The 19,070-nt window shown below is 34.3% G+C and overlaps 1 protein-coding gene across 1 annotated transcript; it reads left to right on the top strand.

Annotated features, from left to right (window-relative positions):
• Positions 1–9,459: 9,459 nt before the first annotated feature.
• LOC111920670 (uncharacterized) lies at positions 9,460–11,744 on the top strand. Its single transcript, XM_023916246.3, has 5 exons — positions 9,460–9,674; positions 9,756–9,816; positions 10,061–10,399; positions 10,519–10,859; positions 11,427–11,744. Exons 1-5 carry the CDS (start codon positions 9,549–9,551, stop codon positions 11,643–11,645), a joined length of 1,086 nt encoding a protein of 361 aa, XP_023772014.2. The 5' UTR covers positions 9,460–9,548; the 3' UTR covers positions 11,646–11,744.
• The last annotated feature ends 7,326 nt before the right edge of the window (positions 11,745–19,070 follow it).

Below are 19,070 nucleotides of genomic sequence, written 5' to 3'. Positions count from 1 at the left end.
GGTGCATCCACTTCATCAGCATCACCACCAGACACTTCTCACCACGACTAGGATCAGCCTTTTCTAATTTCCCCTACTATCCGACATGACTCACTTTCGTGTACTAAGATGGTACATACCCCTGAAACGATTAGGTGTTATATTTATTTCATATTGCTGCAACGACTCAATTATATGCACAAGCGAACCCTCAGAACCACTAGATACTTAAGGATCTCGAAACTAAAACAACCCATATAATCTAAGGATAGACGTAACAATCGTTCCAGATCTGTGATCACCTATTACCACAAAATACATCATAGGGATGTAGATGGAGGCAGTAAGAATTATACAACAAGATGCGAAAATTTATAGAGTACAACCAGGAATGCCGATCATCACTTACGATCTGGGTTATCAATGTGCATCAGGAAAATGCCATCCCGCAAGAATAACAAGCGCACCTGCGAGACACCACTCCTGCAGATGGACTCTGCTACATTCCAAGCTGCTGTAATGGCAGCAGTAACCGCTACCATGGCACAGATCAATGCCAACAACCCTAATGGAGGCAGGAATAGCATTGACAACTCCAGCCAAAGGAACAAACATGGAAACCAACAAGTGACAACCTGTCAAGGAACTCCAAACCCCAAGCTTAAGAGCAGGAAGCTGAGGTCTGGAGGTAAGAGAAAGGGACAACACACTCAAGGGTTCTCAAGGGAGCAACGTGTTATTGCTGTTCATGCGACCACGACCCCTATTACACCAGCAGCCAGGAGACCATATGCTGGAAACCTTCCAAAATGCAACCAGTGCAAATTCCATCATAATGGAGCCTGCAGGGAGATGCATTGCAACAAATGCAACCGAAAGAATCACATCGCCAAATTCTGTAGAACTTATCCATGCCAGAATCGTCAGCCAAATGAAAATGACAACAATCGCAACAACCCTAACAACAACACCAATGATGAAACCAGTCGCACTTGCTATAGGTGTGGAGGAACTGGTCACATCAGGCGCAATTTCTCCATGGATAACAATCGAGGAGCAGAAGGATCAGAAATGGTCCTGACCTTGGGTTAAGGCAAAGCAGATCAAGACCCGACAGTTGTTACTGGTATGTTCCCATTTAACAACTCTTTTGCTTACCTCTTATTCAATGGTAAATCCGAGTGAAGTTTTGGTTAGTAACAACTTCAAACACTTACTAAAACAACATCCCCAAAGCTAAGCTAAGCCTTTTCAATGGACATGGCCAAAGGGGAAAAATGATTTAATCTAGGGTACTCATGTGGAGTACGCCTTAACACTAAACGACCATTCATTACAAATAGATTTCATGCCAGTAAATATTAGGAGTTTTAATGTGATAATCGTCATGGCTGGGTAAGCCCCCACTGTGCTGATGTTATGTGCCGCGAGAAGGCCGTTTGCCTTCACCTTCCTAATCATGAAAACTCTAATAATCCATGGTGATAAACCTGGCGCTAATCCTCTTCCTATCTCGTGCATCGAGGCACAGAAGTGCCTGCACCAGAAGAACTATGTTTTCCTCACTCATGTTGTGGACAAGATCAAAGAAGAGGTAGGCATACAGAGTATTGCAGGAGCTTGTGATTTTCCCAAATGTGTTTCCTAAGGAACTTTCGGGAATACCCCAGAGAGACGGGTTGAATTTCGAATCAACCTCATATCGGTAACCACATCAATTGCCAATTCACCCTATAGGTTGACTCCCGCCAAAAATTCACAAGTTATCCTGTCAACTGAGTAGAATTGTTGCGCAAGGGATTCATTAGACCAAGCCTCTCATCCTAGAGAGCACCGGTCTTGTTTTTCAAGAAGACAGATCCTTCCGAAGGTACATTGATTTTAGGAAATTGAACAATCTCCCTATTAAAATTCGATACCTACTTCCACGGACTGACGATCTATTTGGCCAGCTCCAAGAAGCTCGTTACTTCTTTAGAATAGATCTAAGAATCGGTTATCATCAACTCTGAGTCCGAGAAGGCGACATTCCAAATCTGCATTCCGAACTCGTCGCGACCATTTCAAATTCATTGTGATACCCTTCAGTCTAACGAATGCTCCCAAGGTATTCGTGAACCTTACGAACCAAGTTTCCCAACCATTCCTAGTTAGCCCTTTCACTATTTTCATTGATAACATACTCATCTGCTCACAAAGCGAGAACGAAACACCATCATCATCAACGACCAGCCTAGAAAGCATCAAAGCTGGGAGTGTCGCACTGAAAGCACTACATGGATGGATAAAACTCTCGCAGTCGAAAGACGAAGCTTTTTGTTATAAGAGTAGAGTTGGGCGTTATCTGGGTGATTGTCGATAGGTTAACCCAATCTGCCCATTTCCTGCCAATACAGGAATCAAACAAGATGGAAGGATTAGCTTGGGTCTATATCCAGGAGATCATAAGACTCCATGAAATATCGGTACCTACTATCTCAAATAGAGATAACAGACTTTCTTCAAGACTATGGCAGTCACTTCAGAGGGCTATGGGAACGTAACTAGACATAAGCATTGCTTACCACCTTCAAACCAATAGCCAAAGTGAACGAACCATTCGACCACTCTAATTCATGCTACAAGTCTAGGTGTGTGAGCTCAACAAGTCAGGGGATACCCAGTTTCCCTTGACAAAATTCTCATACAATAACAACTATCGCACGAGCATCAAGAATGCTCCTTTCGAAAACTCTTTATAGTCATAAATGCATATCACTCGGTGGTACTCTCATGAGACCAGAAACCACTAACGAAACAACAGAGAAGATAATCCAAATCGAAGCTGGACCTCAAGCATCGTGAGACCGATAAAAGAGCTCTGCTGACAAGCGGTGTAAGCCATTAGGATGGCAAGTTGGGGAATCGCGTGTTATTAAAGGAATCTCCTGGGAGTTGAATGATTCGCTTTAGGAACCAAGAAAACTAAACCCACGATGCGCTGGACTGTTCGAGATTCTTGCTCGAATTGGTCCAAAGACATATAGACTGTAACTGCCTGTAGAGCTCAGCAACGTGAACCCTGTGTTCTGTGTCCTGAATCTGAAAAGTGCCTATCAGGAAAAACTCTTATCATTCCCTTTATAAGGGATCGAAATGAACAAGAATCTCATGTTCGTCAAGGAACTAGTCGAGGGGTTTGAGATAGGGAAGTAGAGCATACAAAGCAAAGCCACATTTTCATTGTGGAGGTTCGGTGGAACGCTAAGCGTGGACCGAAATTCACATGAGAAGCACGAAGATCAAATGAAGTACCTATCCTCTCATTCATGATCATACCATTCGAAAGAATTTCGGGACGAAATTCCCTCTAACGGGGGGATGATGTCACAACTGGCACTTTTGCTAGGAGTTTCTATTCTCATGAAACCACCAACTATAGTAGGGCTTGTAATTTAAGTGAATGCTATACCCTTTCCTCGTTCAAATACCTCTTATAGGTTCAACTAGGGGTTGGAAACCGTAGGAATTCCGGTTCAAGTCCCTTATGAACTAAAATTCTCCTATTGGGCATAATGGACCAATAAGCCTTCAACTTGACTACTTTAGGCCATGATGGGCCATAAAGGGATTTAATTACCCCTAATGGACCCTAAACCCATTTCTTTTACCATTTTGGGCCGTGAGTCTCCTTAAGAGCCCAATGGGCCGAAAATTTATTCTTGGGCCTCATAAATTCGGCCAAGACCAACAATGGGCAAAAACACCTCATCCTCATTTACCTTAGCCCAATCTCGGCCCAAGATCATTCCAAAAACAAAAAAAAAAGAAATGAATTATCCTAACCTTGCCACCTCAATATTGCATGGTGGTCATCCATGCATAATAACCACCATACAACAAGGTAGGCTCATGTATCTAGGCAAGGAAATCCTTTCTTGCTCTCCCTCCTTCAAACTCACGGCCATATGGCCTTTCTACCTCCCCATTTCATTCTAAAACCCAACATTTTCTCTCATCATTCCTCTCAAACACTCTCAAGAAAAACCACCCTTCCTTCCTCTCAATTTTTCGAGATTTTAAGAATTTCAAGAAGGTTTTCCCACCTAGGTCATCATCTTTGGTAAGTTTTTCATTAGATCTATGATTTCACTCCTTGATCTACTCAAAAATCTCCTCTTACACCATACTTTCGTGAATCATACTCTTATAGCACCATAGAGCTCGAAAATCATGTCCATAACACATCTAGGGTCGAGATCTCTTCACTTCTTCATCAAAACCGACTTCCAAACCCCAAGGTGAGCTTCATACCCCCTATTTTCTGTTTTTATGAGTTTTGTGGGGGGGGGGGGGAATACAAGTGAAAGTGTAGATCTATATGTGTTTATATGCCTTGTATGATTTCCATGCTTATATGTATGCATTTGTGTGTTATAATGTTGGATCTAGCCATAAAACCCCTCAAAACCGAGATATATCTTGTGTTAAATGATTTTAGCTTCAAATATATTTCTACATACAAAGTGTTTTAAGAAAAATGGTTAAGTGGTTTAGTAACAATTTTCTTTGGGTTAAAAACACAAATTTTGGGCCTAAAATGTGAAAAATACAAAATTAAGGGTCCAAATTGACATATCACGAATTCTGATGGATGAGGTGTGCCAAAACAGTTTCATTAAAACAATTTCTGGAAATATAGTCATTTAGGGGATTAAAAACATAAATTCCAAGCTTAATGGGCTAAAAATGACATTTTTGGCCCAATGAGGCCCGTTGTGCGAGATTTTCTGTTTTGGAGGGCCAAAACTGTATTTTTCTGTAAAACAGTGGACTATAAGTGTTCCAAATTCTATTCAAAGGTTTAAAATGCTTTTTAAATTTAAAAAGGACCAAAGTTGCAAAAAAATTCCAATTTGGGCCAAAATTCTCAAAGTTGCGAAAAAGAAGGGTTAAAACCGAGAAAACTGCATTTTCAGGGACTTAAACTGTTTTCTATGAAAAATATGCTGAAAAATATTAATTTCAATAATTTTTAGTGTTAAAATGTCAAGAAAATTAATTTAAGGACCAAACCGGGAAGTATTCAATAAAAGGGTTGAAAATGTAAATTTTACAAACAATGAGGGGCTGAAAACAGAAATATTTCAAGGCTGATTCAATATACGCAATTTGATCAAATAATGGCACCGCGGCTATCGACGAAATACAATACATTACAATACCAAAAGTCGTTGTTAAACGAATTGGCTCGGTCTCGAACCAATAGAAATCTACAACTACTAACACTACGACGCTACGATACTACGATTCATACAAGTAACGTTTGGTAATACATTATACATGCGAGTGTGCACAGACGTCTACGCACCATCTTTGGGCCCCAAAAGTGTAAAATCTTGTTCGTTGAGCCTAGCTAGCCCAATGACCTGATCTTAAGGCCGAAGACATTTTTTTTTACGGAGTGTTGGGTTTTACCGATCCGACACAACGTAAATGGACTTTCAATGGCTTGTATATTACTGGTCCCCAAGGGTCCTTTGGTATAGCTAGTAAAGTCTACATTTTATGCGAGGCGGGTCGGGGACCCCTCGTACATTTTTATCCCCAACCGGTTAATGGAGTCATCGGGGTCTTCGTGACCTCTTTCTCTTCGGATGTGGGACTACACATAGTCAGGGCGATTGGGTAACGTGATTAGTACGGACGACGCCTATGGGATCGTTAGTATAGCTATAGACTAGTCGTTTGTGTAACGCGTGTTTGTAGCCAATAATCATGCTAAAAAATAATCCAACGTCGCCTGGGACTGACACTACACGCTATGCAATGTTTTCAATGTGACTACATGGAATTCAAGGAATTAGGAAAACATCGGGTTTTCCTAGGGTTTTTTTTTCAATACATACAGATTTGAAATGCATACAATTTTAAATGAACAATTTTTTTTACAAGCATAGAAACAAACAAGCATACCTATGAATCTTCACACCTTTTTGACTATACTATTTTCAGAAAATATCAGATTTTCTGGTGGTTTTTAAACAATACAAAACATTGGATTTCAAACACTACTTATGAACTCACCAACATTTCATATGTTGACGTTTTTCAAAATACTTGTATTCTCAGGTAACAGATAAAGTGAAGGATGAATTGTACTCTATGACGTTTTGCTGTTGTTTAACTAGTATCGAACAATTACTTTCGAGAATGTAATGTTTTGAGACAATGTAATGAATGTAAACACTATCAGTTGTAATATTCAAATGTTGGTGATGAATGATGTTGTGTTTCATGTATATTCATTGTGATGGTATTCAATTGAGTCACAACAGCCCCCGGACGTTTCCGCCGTCTGGTTCGGGGGTGTGACACAAACTTATGTACACTTTACACATTTGGTCCCTCCCTATGAGATCTTTTTCAAATTAAGGCTACAATTTACTAAGTAGCCCCAAACATCCAAGATTCATAACAATTCAAGTCCCATAAGTTACCATTTAACACTCAACATTCCAAAATCCTTTCAATCTAAGTCCAATAATTATCAAACACGACCTGACTTCTGAAAATCTTTATAAAATAAATCCCTGAAATACACTTTAACGCCCGAAAATCCAAATTATAACATTTGGCTCCCCGAAACCTTGATTTTGGCTACAATAATATAAAATAATAATAAAAATTACATCTTGGGGTTTTAGAGTTTATTATTTATTTAATTTCAAACGGGATGTTACATCATTTCTTTTGATCATATTAGCGATTTAAACTAGTCTGGAATGTAATATATTTTTTTTATATGAATTTCATTGATGTAGTTGTTTGCCATTTTTTTCTGCTAGATATATATTAAGAACCCTTAGAACTAGTCCAGAATCATATCCAAATGTCCAAAACATAGAGAATATATCATAAACAGGAATATTATGTCTAGAACATAAGATCATGTATGGAACATGATGCTAATATTTTAAAATTTTCCAGTATGATTGTGTATACGATGCAATGCTCACTTCAAATTGCAAACCATGGTTCGTGACCTTATGGCTATGCTACAATATTTTCCAAAATGCTTTTCACGACGTCGTTTTTTGGTTGGTGGGTTGATGTACATGTAGGTGTAAAAGACCACCCTTTATTATGTCATTACTTGTTCTTACAAAGAGACATTGGTCAATCAACGGTCCGTTGTGGATGTGTTATTATATATGTTAGGTGATTACCAACTCTATTTTGACAAGAGAGCATTCCGCCTAACAACGGATTTGTGTTTCACTTAGTATTTCACCAAGCATCGATCGAAGTGTAAAGTGTAAGGAAGATGTTGGAACAAGAACATGTAATTGACGTTAGTTGGTTAGATTCTAATGATAAAGTATCTAAAATTCAGGATAAGTTAGATCTGGACAAATATATGTTTCTTAAGATTTTTCTTAAGATTCTTGATGCTTTAAAGAGAATGCCAAAGATGAACCCCAAAGATAGACAATAATCAATATATTCCATATTATTTTGAGCATAAATTTTCACAACTTCATGAATTTGATTGTTTTTTTATTGTGTTACTCTTGTGAATCTAAGTGTATATGAATATTAGATTGGACATCATACAACTTTGTGGATTTGACTATGACTATACCATGATACATTACTCTCTTATCTTACACAACTTGATTTACGATATAGGCAAACAAGGCTTAGTAAATGAGGTTTGTATTATGACCATTACATATGCTTTAGGGCATATTTTTACTAAATTGCATAGGATCTTAGGAATCTCATGACCGGACTTGAAAATATCGAGTACCCCATGCCTTCTGCAAGAGATGCTTGAACGGCTTAATATGTAACTTTGGTAGGTGTATTAAGCACCCTAAACTAAGGTGCTGTTTGTTTTTTCTGAGGCAAAATGTCTGCAGTCTGCGGACCACATCTGTAGACCTCTTCAGTAGAAGATGTGGACCAAACATCTGCAGTCTGAAAAAAGAAGACTGTTTGTTTTTTTAACATCTGCGGGCTATTAAAATAAACTGAAATCTAAATAAACTGATTTTTTTAAACTTCAAAGTGATTTTTTAATATTTTTATGACTTTGTTATAAATAATCAACGAATCTATATCAACTTTTATGTATTATTGTATAAAAAATAAAAATAAAAATGATATAAATTAACGTATATATTTTATAAAAACCAACAACTTTGGTTGCAAAGTTATAAGTAAACATTATAATTAGTGATCAAAAAATTTGATACATAAATGGATGCAAATAAACTTCGATTTTTTCAATTAAATCCATTAAAAAGTACCATAAATATTTTTTCGAGAAATTGACGATATTGTATTAAATAATGTTTTACAAAATTTGGCAAAAAAATATAAGAATATATTATGATTTTTTTGTCATATTTATATAAACAACTTCAACGACTATTATTATAATAAATTTTTATTTATAAATTTGTCAAAAATATAATGTTTGTATCGTCGAACGTTTTTTTAAGTTTTGTATTTTTTTTTTCAAATTGTTCATCATTAATAAAGTTGGAAAAAATATAAATTTAAAAAAATAAAAAATAAACTTGAAAAAAATAAAGATATATATGTTTTTTTAGGCTAGAAGATGTCTGAAGATGTTAGAAGACTCTGGTCCACGTCTGCGCCAAGAAGAGGGCGCGCAGACATTTTTAGGTCTGCAGTCTTCAAAAAAACAAACAGTCTGCGAAGGCTAATGTCTGCACGTTGTCTCCGCGGCGCAGACAGAAGAGGTCACGCAGATCTGCGGACAAAAAACAAACACTATCTAAGTCTAAATATACAAAAAATAAAAAAGCAACCTTTGACATGACGACTTATATAGATTCCTTCCCGGGAACATTTTAGATACCTTCTTTGAGTATTCCTGACACTTTTAGATCCCTTTTATTAGTTACCTCTATAATAATTTGTTTAATACACACAAATTATAATTATTTTAATATTATATTTTAATACCGCCATAAACTCATAAACATCCTACTCAACATTCAAATCGCAATGCAACACTAGGCTTGCACAAAAAAACCGGTTCAGGATCCGAATCGGTAAACTGGTCCACTATGAACCGAACCGATGCAAGAACCGAACCGCCGGTTTGAATCCGTGAGATTTTAGACATTGAAACCAGTTTAGAATCGGTTTAATAACCATGAACCGGTTTAGAACCGGTAGTCAAACCGATCAAACCGGTTTAGAACTGATGTAACCGGTTTAGATAGGTTCGACTTTAATAATAACGGAACCAATTTAAACCGGTTTTAGTATTCAAGAATCGGAACCGAACCAAACTTGTTCGGTTATAAAAAAACGGTTTGCTCACCAGCGGTATCAAAACCAATGGCCCATGGTCTAAGATCCAATAATTTTGCCCAAACAAACCTACTAGGTTTAGGAAGGCCTATACAGAAAAGAAAACCTTGTACAAAGCCCAAATATTCTTTCACAGTTCTTCAAATTTCCAAAATTTCAATTTCAACCATATCGAAATTCGAAAGCAATCAAACAAGGGGTTTAGGGTTTTTGGGCTCAATCAAATTCCAAGCTTGATGCTAAAACCTCTATGCTCAAAAGCAGCAATGAGCGCACAAATGACGGCCTTTACAACTAGTCTTCACAACCTTCCTTCCACCGTAGCTCCGCCGTCAAACCGTCGACCCTTCTCCATCCGCAGTGTAAATCATTCAAAATTTGAATTCTAGTTATTACAATTTGTTTAATTTTACAATTTTGACTCTCGCATTATGTCTATGTAGATTTCTCGTTCATCTTCAGTATGGAACAAAGCTTCGTTTCGGATCCGAAGGGCGCCAAATGGTATTTGATTCTTCATTCTAATTTTGATAATAGAATCATAAATCCCTTTCTTTAACAAGAAAATATGCAGTTTATTTGAAACGGAAGAAAACGCAAGAAACTGCATATAGACAATGAACCAAATCCTCACTCCTTTTTAATTTACGAACTCCATTTGAATTCTGTAGAATTTGAGAAACTCTGATAACTGCATCAATCTAAGTATTTGAGAAAATGATGAAACACTAACTAGAATTTTGTGTAGTCTTTTTTGTGGGTGATTCAAAGAGGAGAAAGACCAAAGAGCCCTCAAGTAGAGGAGGGTATCTCATGTGTGCAATTAATGATGCAAAATTAAAGGTCACAGATCAAAATGTTAGTGATATCAATGGAGTCGAACCATTCAGAGGTAAATCAGGATCTGTTTCATTCATTGGGTTGACTCACCAATTGATTGAAGAAGGCAAATTGGTGTCAACACCATTCAAAGAAAATCGGTCTTTGCTTTGGGTTGTGGGCCCTATCGCTTTGATCTCATCCATTTTGATCCCACAATTTTTCGGCTTATTCAGTGAGGAGCTTCTTAAAGATGTGGTTCTAACAGGTATCATATTGCAATGCATCAATTTTAGTGTTTTATATATTTTTGTTTATTCTAGCTTAAGTGGTTTTAGTAAAAAGAACTTAACAATTTTCACCAATTGTTTTTTTTTTTTCATGCAGAGATTGTGTTCACAGCTGCTTCAGAAATCATGTTTTACATTGGTTTAGCAACGTTTCTCCTTGTTACTGACAAAGTACAAAAACCCTATTTGCAATATAGCATGAAGAGATGGAGCTTAATAACGGGATTTAGAGGATACTTATCATCGGCTTTTTTTGTGATGGGGTTTAAAGTTATCGCACCTCTATTTGCTGCATTTGTCACTTGGCCTTTACTTGGTTTGGCTGGAGTGGTTTCTGTCACTCCTTACTTAGTCGGATGTTTTGTCCAATTTATATTCGAAAAAGTTCTTGAAAAACGTCAATCGTCGTGTTGGCCTCTCGTCCCTATTGTGTTCGAGGTTTGTAGTTTTCAAATGTTTATAGATTTTGATTTACTTAAGACGGTTACACCCTCTTTGTTACTTAGAATGTTGTACTGTGTTTGACATGCATCAGACTCGGCCGATGCAAATGACACAAAAATTACAAATTTTTGTCCTACCCATAAAGGCAGTACAAGGTGTGACGGGAACTCACTCTCGATCTCTCGTCCATGCAAAAAGACGTAAATGTCCTTCTCATCTTCATCATCGAAAGTAGGCCTTGAAAGCTTGTCTTGGCCCGTCCTGTCCTGTGTAACAAATGCAGCCTGCGGCTGCATTCTTACATGGGACGAGACTGGACAAGCTTTCTAGGGCTATTTTCGATGATGAAGATAAGGAGGGCATTTTCGTCTTTTTGCAGAGACGAGAGATCAAGAGTGAGTCCCCATCACACCTTGTACCGCGTTTATGGATAGGACAAAAATTTGTAATTTTTGTTTCATTGATATCGGTCCCGGTCCGATGTATGTCAAAAACAGTACAACATTGTTATGTACAGAAATGGGGGGCAAGTTTTGTAATTATTTGAATGGTTTTGGGCAGGTTTATAGGCTGTACCAGTTGAACAAAGCTATGCATTTCATTGAGAAGTTGATGTTCACGATGAGGGGCCTACCAAAGTCGCCGGAATTGATGGAGAAGGGCGGTGCATTGGCGGCAATGATAGTGACTTTTGAAGTTCTTGCGGTGGTTTGCATCTGGTCTTTTTTGACTTTTGTACAAAGGCTTTTTCCTTCTAGACCTGTTGCTGAGAACTATTGAGCTGATTTTTGTAAAGGTTGTTGTCACCTGTGTTTTGTTATATTTTTCTGAACCTCCAAACTTTACGTTATTATTATATTTTCATACGTAACTTTTTTACATCATAGATCAATAGTAGCTTAACCACCGGTAAACATGATTCACCAACTGAAAAAACCACTTAACTGGCTTTTTTATTTTTGTTAAGTGGTTAACCAGTTAACTGTTCGCTAATTAACAAATTCTTCGAAATTAATAAAACTCTCGTTGTTAGCTAAATTTTGACTCTGTTTCATGAGTTATCAATTAACTATGGGATTCAGAAATTAATAATAAATTACGAAAAGACGACCACTCCATCTGGTAAGATAATGATAAGAAAAAACTAAACAGATAAAAAAAATCGCAACAAAACGAGACTGATACAAAAATCAACGGTGAAGTTTTTAATTTGACAAAAATCAAAGTCGGTGCAATGTTGTTTTACTCTAGAAACGACTCTTAAAAACTGAAACAAACCCCTATAATTATGTGTTGAAATTCTGTTATGTTATTATGGATGTTTAAGATTCTTGTTTATTGTTATAGATGTTTAAGACTATTTTTTATTTTTTTTAAATGTTGAATCAAAATAGCCAAGAGTATGTGTTATGATTGTGTATCTGGACCAAGACTATGATTTCACCTAAATTGATTGCTAATGCGTGTTGGGTAAATAGCTTAATGCTAAAATTTTAATACAAATGCTTCACTTTCATTGTGCAGTTTTAAACCAAAACTACACCACTAAAAGAATGGCAAAACTACATGTAAAACAGGTATTAGATAGATTACTACGTTTTCAAATGTTGTATAGATTAGATCCAATCAGATAGGATCTGATCATTATCTCTATCTTATAAATGTAATATATATATATATATATATATATATATATATATATATATATATATATATATATATATATATATATATATATATATATATATATATATATATATATATATATATATATATATATATATATATATATATATATAGAGAGAGAGAGAGAGAGAGAGAGAGAGAGAGAGAGAGATAAGGGAAGGATCATTTGAGAATTCAAAGTTTCCCGAGAACCCGAGAACTAAAGGTGGAACGTTAGATCAAAAAAGGGAAGGGTCGAGATGCAAAGTGACGTTTTTGTAAATAAGTAGATAAAAAAGGAGGGGTATCTTAATTAATTCATTCAGGGGTATTATAGAAATAAAAATACAATTAAATGATTTCTTAAATCTAATATCTGATAAAATAAATTTTCATCTCTCTCTCTCTCTCTCTCTCTCTCTCTCTCTCTCTCTCCCCCCCCCCCCCCCCCCCAATTTTCCTCTCTCGCTCAAACCTACGATCCATCCTCCGACGACTCACCTTTGTTGAATTGTCTTCAATCCTTCATCTAATTCCATGCTTTCGATTCTGAAATTGCTTCTACTCACACGAATACGATGAAGATAAATGACGAACCACATTTATCGTCGATTTCCAGATCCCAATCGATCAAACTATCATCATCGATCATCAATCTACATGAAATATAAAATCCCCCAACGATCGAAGTTTCATTGTTGCTGAACTCCTTGATCTCACGTTCTTCATAGAAAAAAACTCCAGTGAAGATGCTATAATTTTGAATCGTGTTATCCTCCATCAATCCATTCCCCAGAGTACACTGTAATCACCGACTTCATCTCAGCCTCCACTGTGGATTGAAGACTTGAACGAAGAAGATGATCCCTTGTCGATCAAAATTTAGGTATCATTTGTTTCTATTGTTGACTCCTGGCCTTTGTTTTACCTTTATGAATTGTTTTTGCCTAATTGTTAAGTTGAACTAGTTTAATCAATATGTTTTTAAAAAGAGTTGAATCATTGTGTTGATTGTAGGTATAAAAATAGACACATGTGTTATTGAAAAATATAGATATTTGTTTACACTCAACATGTTCGATGAAATGCCTCAATGAGAAATATCACATGTTAACTTCATTTTGACTTAATGAATGATGAACCAATTCCAATTTAGGATTGTGTCCAGGTCAACATCGGAAATGTCGACGAGCTCGTTGTCAATAAAGCCATCACACAGGTACTAACTATATCATTCTACCTAAAGTGGATGAAATTTGAGTTATTGGTTTTTTTTTATAGTGCTGTATGACTGGATAAATCTTCATGATATTCATCAAATATGTTAAAAGGTTAGTGTCTTGAAACATTAATCCTAGATTTTTTGTACAATTCCTAATCAGATCAGATATACTGTTTTGTTTTTACAGGATTTGCCTCAGACTTTTCCAGGTCACCCTGCTCTAGATGAAGGTGGTAGAAATGTTTTGAGACGTTTACTTACCGCATATGCTCGCCATAACCCCTTTGTTGGTTACTGCCAAGTCAGCATTAACTCATTTGACAACTAATATTGTATATTTTTTTTAGATATTCTTATAGATTATGTGAAATGTAATGAAATTGCTTAATGATGCTAATATGTTGTATTACATTCAGGCCATGAAATTTTTTGCTGGCTTATTACTTCTTCTAATGCCTGAAGAAATTATTGCCAACAATTTTTCTCAATGTTTAGATTTCTAGGTACTGAACATTTCTCTAACTTTTAATTCCTATAATTAATTAGTTTTGTGGATTTTTGAGTTTAATTTTCTAAAATTTTCATTGAAATAAGTCATCTTATGACAATTGACATATTATGCATATGATATATTTGTTAATTTTTGAGTTTTTATGAACAAGTAACTAAAAGTGATGTTGTTGATGTGTTTGATTGTTATAACTGTTAGTTTTCTTTTTGTCTTTCTTATGACAATTGACATATTATGCATATCATATATTTGTTAATTTTTGAGTTTTTATGAACAGGTAACTGAAAAGTATGTTGTTGATGTGTTTGATTGTTATAACTGTTAGTTTTCTTTTTGCATTTCTTATAACAATTGACATATTATGCATATGATATATTTGTTAATTTTTGAGTTTTCATGGACAAATAACTGAAAATGATGTTGTTGAGCTTGCAATCAAATACCACACATAGGATCTTACTAGTAGAGCTATGTGTTTGAGTGCTTTGTTGAAACTGTCATCCCGTTTCCCTGTGAGCACAAAGTTACTTGTTTGATCATCTTTAAAAGCACTCAAGTTTAGTTTATATGTAAATCATACGTGAATCACATAGGAATTACATGTCATTCACATGTAAATTACATGTAATTCACATATGAATCACATGTAAATCATGGGTGAAACACATGAATTACATGTGATTCACATGTAATTCACATATGAATCACATGTGATTCACATGTAAAAGTGAAACACATATGAATTACATGTGATTCACTTGTAATTCACATGAATTACATGTGATGCACAATTAATTTACATATGAATCAGACGTGATTCACATGTAAATCAAGAGTCATATGAATTACATGTGATTCACATGTAAATAACATATAATTCACATATGAATTACATATGATTCACATGTAAATCAAGAGTGAAACATATATGAATTACATGTGATTCATATGTAAATAACATGTAAGTCACATATGAAGTACATGTGATTCACATGTAATTCACATATGAATAACATGCGATTCACATGTAAATCACGATTGAAACACATATGAATTACATGTGATTCACATGTAATTCACATATGAATCACATGTAATTCACATATGAATCCATGTAAATCACATATCAATTACATGTGATTCACATGTAAAACACAAGTGAATAACATATGAATTACATGTGATTCACATTTAAATCACAAGTGAATCACATATGAATTACATCTAGATGTACACATACTTTTGTGTGAGTGTTCTTCGTTAATTATTTTTAAAAATTTTCTTGCCAATTTCACTTTTGAATCTTAAAATATACAATCACATGTGAATATCACATTATATAATCAATATGTGAATCTTACATGATATAATCACATGTGAATCTTACATGATATATATACATGTGTATTTTTGTGAGTGTTCTTGCATTAATCATTTTTTTTTAAATTTTATTGTAGATTTTGAAATATTTGTGGAAAATATTGAAGATGTGAAAAGTGATACATTGAAGAAAATATGAAAAATTTGATATGAAGAAATGACAACACTGTAAATCTTTGTAGCATTTTTCATACCTAAAATGTTGATTTTTTTGGTTAAAAAATTTAAGGTTTTTTTTTTTTTTTTTTTTTTTTTTTTAATTGACTGACTTTTAAATATTTACTATTTTAAAAAAAAATGCAGTTTTTTTTTTATAAAAAAACATTGTTTTTCGGAAAAAAGTAGCAGTTTTTTTGAAAAAATTGCAGCTTTTTTTGGAAAAAATACAGTTTAAAAATAAAGGTGTTTATTTAAAAAAAATTGAAGTTTTTTTAAGTTCATGTTTTCTGAAAAAAGTAAAAAATCTCCATTTAAAAAAAAACGAAAAAAAAAAACTGAACTTTGATTTATTATGTTAGTTTTTAGAACATTTTATTAACATTTCCAATAACAAAAAAAAAAAATTAAACATTAAATGAGATCGGTAAGATGATGATGATGCCCTTAATGAGTTAATTTTGATCTAACGCTCTACTTCTAGTTCTCGAGTTCTCAGAAAACTATTAGTTCTCAACCGATCTCAACCATATATATATATATATATATATATATATATATATATATATATATATATATATATATATATATATATATATATATATATATATATATATATATATATATATATATATTAAGGTTGCAGAAAACGTTAGACGTTAGCTAGTCGGTGGATTGGAGTCAAGAGATTAATCGACTAGGCGGGGATTAATCAGATGATTAATCGGGTATATATATATATATATATATATATATATATATATATATATATATATATATATATATATATATATATATATATATATATATATATCAAGGTTGCAGAAAACGTTAGACGTTAGCTAGTCGGTGGATTGGGGTCAAGAGATTAATCGACTAGGCGGGGATTAATCAGATGATTAATCGGGGACCAATAATTATTAATAATTTTTTTCAAAATTTTATAAATCTAACTTTAATCGTAAGAATATAAATAAATAAGCATAAAAGTTTAATAATAAGTTTAACAAGCACAACAATTTATCATCCAATTAATAAGAAAAAGTTATTCAAATTTTAATATATCTTAAGAACAAATAAATTTGGGTATTTGTATATTTGAGAACATAGAAATTGTGAAAATTTCGGAGAATAACTTTAAATTTTATTTTTATATATTAGTTGACCATTGAAATACTATGAACTTTTGAAATTTTGAAAATTTTGGTTTAATATTTAAAAATTTGAAAATTTGAAAATTTGGCCGATTAGGCCGCCTAGGACCGATTAGAACCGTCTAGCTTCGACTTTGACCCCCTTTGACCAAAACTGATTAAGCCGACCGATTAGCCTTAATCCTATTCGGTTGAAAACCGCCTAGCGATTAATCGGCCGCCTAAACCGATTTTTACAACACTGATATATATATATATATATATATATATATATATATATATATATATATATATATATATATATATATATATATATATATATATATATATATATATATATATATATATATATATATATATATGGAAAACAAAAAAACCTTAAAAAATCTTTAAAAATCATAAAAATACATATAAAAAATACTTAAAAATAACAAATCTTTTTTTGGACTTTATATTCTTAAAAATCACAGTTTTTTATATAGATTCACTGAAAAAAAAAATAAAATCAATTTTTTAATTTTTTGTTTTTTTTTTTTTAAATTTTTTTTTTCAGCGAAATTATATAAAAACTTGCAATTTTTAAAAATATAAAGTAAAAAAAAAGATTTGTGATCTCTAAGTATTTTTTTTATGTATTTTTATGTTTTTTAGGGTATTTTTGTTTTCTGTAAAACCTAAACACGCAAGCGCGTGCGCGCGCTATATATATATATATATATATATATATATATATATATATATATATATATATATATATATATATATATATATATATATATATATATATATATATATAATCGAATATCTCTATGGGGCTTGTTTCACCAATTATTCTTTTCAACTTGGTATTAGAGACAATCCTAGGGCTTCGATTTATTCATCTTCACCTTCGGTATTCTGGTCTCCTTCCAGTGTCACCTTCACCATGACTTCATTCACCAACTCTTCAAAAATAGCTACAACCATGTCCTGCATGTTAACCAGAACTAACTTTCTTCTATGGAAGGCTCAAGTTGTTCCAATCCTACAAGGCGTTCAACTTTTCGGCTACCCCGATGGCACTAAGTCTGCCCCATAGCAAAACTAAACACAGGAACAGGTGCAGAAGCTAGGGAGATCACGAACCCAGAGTATGATGCGTAGGTCGTTCAAGATCAAGCGATCATTGGTGGTCTCCTGTCGTCTATGATAGAAGATGTTCTTGCACAACTTACCCGATGCACCAACACATCGCATGAGTTGTGGACCTGTCTTCATTTGATGTTCTCATCTCAGCATTAAAGGAACTCCATCTAAATACACACTCAACTTTCAACTGAAAGAAAGGGAGATCTAAGTGCATCAGAGTTCTTCCACAAGATGACTGGTCTTGTTGACACAATGGCAAATAATGGCTATCCTATGAAAGATGAGGAGGTAATCGGCTACATTCTAGCCAGTTTAGGACCTGGTTATAGTGACCTTTTCACTGCCATCATAGTTTTGAGTGACCAACGTGACATAACCTTAATGAAGTTTTACTCTTACCTAATTGCTCACTAAGCATAAGCCACTATAATCAACAACATTACTGAATTTGCATCATCCGCCAACAATGTTACACGTCAAGATTCTAATCCCTCTAGGCAAAACAACAACTACAACAATAATGCTTCCCAGAACAACTATCGAAACAACAATCATAGCGGAAGTCGCGGTCGAGGCCGTGGGCGTGGCAGAAACAATGGAGGTTGTCGATGTCAGGTATGCGGTATACCTGGTCACACTGCATTAAACTGCAGAAGCAGATTCAATTATGCTTATCAGGAAGAGGAATATCGTGGGGCAAAAATAGTGCCACTACAAGAAGCTACAATAATGACATTAATTGGTACATTGACACAGGCGCAACAGATCACCTCACTAGTGATCTTCATTACCTCACTGTTCAAGAGAGATATCAAGACAAGGATCAGGTTCAAGTGGCAAATGGAATAGGTTTACATATTTCTCATATTGGTCAATCTAAAATTTCTGGTTTAGCAAAATCTATTGTTCTCAAAAATATTTTGCACGTTCCAAAAATTAGTTGGGATCTTCTCTTTGCCCATATACTTGTTTATGATAATGATGTGTTT

Source organism: Lactuca sativa, chromosome 4 (genome assembly GCF_002870075.4).
Source record: "Lactuca sativa cultivar Salinas chromosome 4, Lsat_Salinas_v11, whole genome shotgun sequence".
Classification (NCBI taxonomy): domain Eukaryota; kingdom Viridiplantae; phylum Streptophyta; class Magnoliopsida; order Asterales; family Asteraceae; genus Lactuca; species Lactuca sativa.
This window is presented reverse-complemented; position numbering and strand designations above follow the sequence as displayed.